Consider the following 4,768-nt stretch of genomic DNA (forward strand, 5'->3'; position numbering starts at 1 on the left):
GCTGCAATGCTTGGTAAGAAATGTATGCATTATCCTGCCCATGTAATTGTAACCCCTCTGTACAGTATGTTCACAAATAAAATAAAATAAAAAAAAAGAAATGTGAGGGAAAAAGCAAAGGTTTGAGGGAAGGAGTAAGAATGTTCAAGGGGTTACATAGACCAAGATGCATTGTATTTCTATAATGCTTGGTTGAATGGCAATTCTTATGCACAACTATGTAACTATAATAAGAATATTAATAAATCATATCTTCACTTAAGATGCATCTGGTAAACTTATAAAGGCAGGGAATTTCAAATGGCCATTACAGTGTTCAATTTCCCTTAGTTAACTAATGGCAGTACTGCAGTTTAAACCTGGGACCTTATGCTTGCCACATCAGAGCTTTACCACTTGAGCCATGTCCTCAGCCCTCTCTATTTTATATAAAGCCTGCAGATGAAGAGCACCAAGTAAAGGTAGTGGCTGAGGCTCAGGACTTTAACAGTACCTTTTTTTTAAAATTTAATTTTATTTTATTTGTGAACATACTGTACAGAGGAGTTACAATTACATGGGCAGGATAATGCGTACATTTCTTACCAAGCATTGCAGCCTCCTCCTTTGTTTACCCTTCACATCCCTTCCTAGCCTCCCCCCTCCCCCCAATCCCAATCCTTCTCCTTCCCCTCCCTCCCCCCCCTCACACCGACGTTGTAAAGCTCGTTTTGGACATGACAACTTGTACTTCTCATTGTTGCAACAGGTCCACCTGTATCCTTAAACAACTGGTTTTTCCCCATCTCCTCCACAAGTTATACTGACATCAAATATAGTGAAAGCAGGGGTTATACTGTGGGGGAGGGACATATAAAGCAACAAAGAGATAATCTTATAAATGCGTTAGAAACACATGCATGAAAGAAAAAAACATTAAAATACACATCTAACGGTTCATTTTCCTGACATCACATTATCTGACCTTTTCTGCTTGACTCATACATATACTAGATATTGCAAATAAGGGAAACCATGGGACCTATGTTTCTTTGGGCCTGGCTTACTTCACTTAATATAATTTTTTCCAAGTCTTTCCATTTCCTAACAAATGGGGCAATGTCATTCTTTCTGATGGAGGCATAGAATTCCATTGTGTATATATACCACATTTTCTTGATCCATTCATCTACTGAGGGGCATCTGGGTTGGTTCCATATCTTAGCTATGGTAAATAATGCTGCAATAAACATAGTTGTGCTGGTAGCTTTAGTGTGGTCTTGTTTGTGATCATTTGGGTAAATGCCCAAAAGTGGGATTGCTGGGTCATAGGGGAGTTCTATGTGAAGTCTTTTGCGGAACCCCCATACTGCTTTCCAAAGTGGTTGAACAATTTAACTGTACCTTTATGTTGACTCTCACAACTCAGCTGCAGATTCTTCTGTCCTTCTGGATTCTGTTCTTTCTTCTGTACTTATCTTGAAAATTGGTTTCTGTGATGGGTTGAGCAGGCACATAGTAGATTCTAGCAGTGGAAACTGAGAGTAGAACATTTGTGGGCTGAACCTTTGTGAGCACCATCACTATTTCTGGCTGAGAGGCATAGGCCCTATGCCCTGGATATGATACAGAGCCATAATATTAGAGTCACAGTCTAAGCTCTCCAGATAACAGAGGCTCCCCCATGTGTTTTTTATTTTTTTTATTTTTTTTTGGTCAGGTGTGGGGTTTTAACTCGGGGTTTGGGTACTGTCCTGGATCTTTTTTGCTCAAAGCTAGTGCTCTACCACTTTGAGCCACAGTACTACTTTCAGCTTTCTGGTGGTTAGTTGGAGATGAAAATCTCAGGGATTTTCCTGCAGAGGCTGGTTTCAAATGGTGATCTTCAGATCTTAGCCTCCTGAGTAGCTAGTATTACAGGCAGGAGCCACAGGTGCCCTACATTCCCCCATGTATTTTGATTATAGAAATAGACCTGCTTTTTTCCTCCAATAGAGAAGTGACAGACTCTATGTACTTGAATTGGAATCAGAGATAGTGTTCCCTGAACCAGGCCAACTGGAAACAATGGATACAGAAGGTCTGTGGCATGGGTATCTGGAGTTTAGCATACTGGGATACCATAGTCATTAGAGACATTGCTGTGTCCTGGTCAAACAGTCACAGTGAAGATGACTAATTTTCATTGTTTCTTATGGTGTTCCATTAAAAGATACAGGTGTAGGAGACAGGTGATGTGCACATGTGACTCTTGCCACTATGACAACATGGTTGTGCTAGAATGTTGGTAAAGATAGGTACTACCCATGAGTGTCTAGAAAGAGGTGCTAGATATTAATGTCAGTAGCCATGTTGAAGTGACAGAGCCAGGACTCTAGAGAAATTGAGGACATTTCTGTTAAAGCAGTGACATTGTTCACCACAAGAAGAGACAGTTGCAGTGAATTTGCAAATCCACGTAAAGATAGATTATAGAAATTGTCTGTAATTCTCCTGTCTCAACCTTCTTAGTAGCTGAGATTTTAGACAGGCACAACATTACTACATTAATTTTTTTTTTTGGGTCCAGTCGTGGGGCCTGAACTCTGGGCCTGGGTGTTGTCCCTCAGCTCTTCAGCTCAAGTCTAGCACTCTACCACTTGAGCCACAGCGCCACTTCTGGCTTTTTTTCTGCTTATGTGGTGCTGAGGAATCGAACCCAGGGCCTCATGCATACAAGGCAAGCGCTCTACCACTGAACCACCTTCCCAGCCCCACCCCCACTACATTAATTTTTGAATGAATTTCTAGCCAGTTCATACAGACAAGAAAACTTTCAGTAAAAAAGTTGTAAAAAAGAGCAAAACTCAGTAAATATGAACATTTAAACAGCCACAATTATGTAATTATGTAAACCAATATTTCAATTAAAATGTGTACATCTAAGATTGGTACCAGGAGCTACGTCTGTAATCTTAGCTACTCAGCACTTGGGATGCTGAAGTATAGGATACTTGAGTTCAGATATTTGTGGCTAGCTTGGGCTATATAGCATAAAAACAAAAATGCTAAGCCAAAAATGTTTCAAAGGGTCCAGTGGTCAGAAGAATAGTAAGTATAAAGAAATCTTCTTACTGCATGCATTCATATTTCTCTGAATATTGCACATCAAATAATAGAAAGTAATCCTTTTAGCTAGGTATATCATAGCCATGAAGAAAAATATCAAAAAAGATTTTAATAAGATTATGAAAATTTTCCTATTTATTCTCAAAAACTAGCTTATAGCCTTTAGTATAGCAAAATATTACCCAGTGCTACACTTGAACCTTGTATATACTAAGCATGAACTCTGACAATGAGTTATATCGCCAGCCCCAAACAATTCAAAGAATTGTTAGAGATGAATACGGAACTACAAATGGGGAGATTATTTTTCATTGAAAGGTCTTGTTAATTCATAGGTAAAAACCGAGGTTAGTGACTTTTAGTAATTATGCATTGTTTTAGCCAGAAAATTATTGTAAAGGAAAAAAAAGCAGCTCTTACTTGACACCCATTTATGATAAAAGGTAGGATACTTCATTAAAAAATCCTTTTATATTAAGAACTGGAATAAAATAGAATGTTAAAAATGACGCAGCCTGTAGGAAGAATCATTTCTCTTTTTTTGCTTTGGTTTTTTTAAAAATAATTATACAAAGGGGTTGCCTTTTAACAAAGCAATTTAAGAATATAATACCTTTAATTTGATCAATGTCACTCCTTCCAACCATCCTTACTTACTGTTTTCCTCACTCTTCTTAATTTTCTAGGATAGACATTGGATTCTTGCTTGCATTTCCCCCCTCTTCTCCTCTTCGTTCATCTACTCCTTTTGCCTGATCTTACCCCACCCCTTTTGAGTACCCACTTCCTGGTGTTCTATTTTGCTAAACTTTGATAGGAATTAAACTATAGAGAACTCTCTTGAATCTACCATATTTCAGTTAAGTGTATACATTTGTATACACTTGCATACCACCCAATGTATTTGCATAGAGTTTGTAAGCGAAATCTAGCTTCTATATATGAGAGAAAAGATGGCTCCTTTTTGACTTTCCTACCACTGGACCATGTTAGTTCTGCTGTCCTAATTCTTCTCCTTATTACCCTACCTAGTTCTCACACACAAAGTTCACCTTCTTTCAAATGCAACTTTTGATCCCCACTTCTATCCAAAAACAAGCCAAACTTTAGCAATATTTTAAAACTCAAATGGCTTCTTTATTAGTCATACATTAAATTTCATTACATTCAATTGTTCAGTTTAAGGTTTATATATTAATTTTACTCTACTAAAAGCTATGGATTTAGGTCAATAAGTCTATATATCTTTATAAGTCTGTATATATATATTCATATATATAAATATATATGGGAAAACATCTGGTTCTCAATGTGGTACCCACAATCGTAGCAGCTCTTACATTACATAGCCATAATATTGAGAAACTTCCATATCTCTTTGCCTCTGAGCAAAAAACTGCAGTTTCCCCAAAGCCGTGTATTGGGCAGCAATTTCACGCTCTTTCTGGGCCCGCCTTTTCATGGCTTCACGCTCTGGCCTCTGCTCCTTGGTGATGGGATTTGATACTACTGGCCCAGGAATATCAGGTTTCCTCCATGGAATTGGTTGGCGGCTGAAGTCTTGGAGTAGATACTGGCTTTGAGGTTTAGGTGGTGACTGGAACTTGGTCCCAGAAGTTGACACAGGCTTCTGCTGCAGAGAAGTGGAAGATGATGTTTTGTAAGGTTCAGGCCTAGCAAC

At 38.4% G+C, this 4,768-nt stretch overlaps 1 protein-coding gene across 1 annotated transcript in view; it reads right to left on the reverse strand.

Annotated features, from left to right (window-relative positions):
- Positions 1 to 4,423: 4,423 nt before the first annotated feature.
- The window catches only part of LOC105999558 (uncharacterized protein C2orf78-like), an 11,944-nt gene continuing 11,599 nt past the window's right edge, over positions 4,424 to 4,768 (reverse strand). The window contains 1 exon segment of the mRNA XM_013034607.1: positions 4,424 to 4,760. Within this exon segment, the coding sequence (XP_012890061.1) occupies positions 4,424 to 4,760 (337 nt within the window).

The sequence above is a fragment of the Dipodomys ordii genome, unplaced genomic scaffold (assembly GCF_000151885.1).
Source record: "Dipodomys ordii isolate 6190 unplaced genomic scaffold, Dord_2.0 Scaffold192, whole genome shotgun sequence".
NCBI classification, from domain to species: domain Eukaryota; kingdom Metazoa; phylum Chordata; class Mammalia; order Rodentia; family Heteromyidae; genus Dipodomys; species Dipodomys ordii.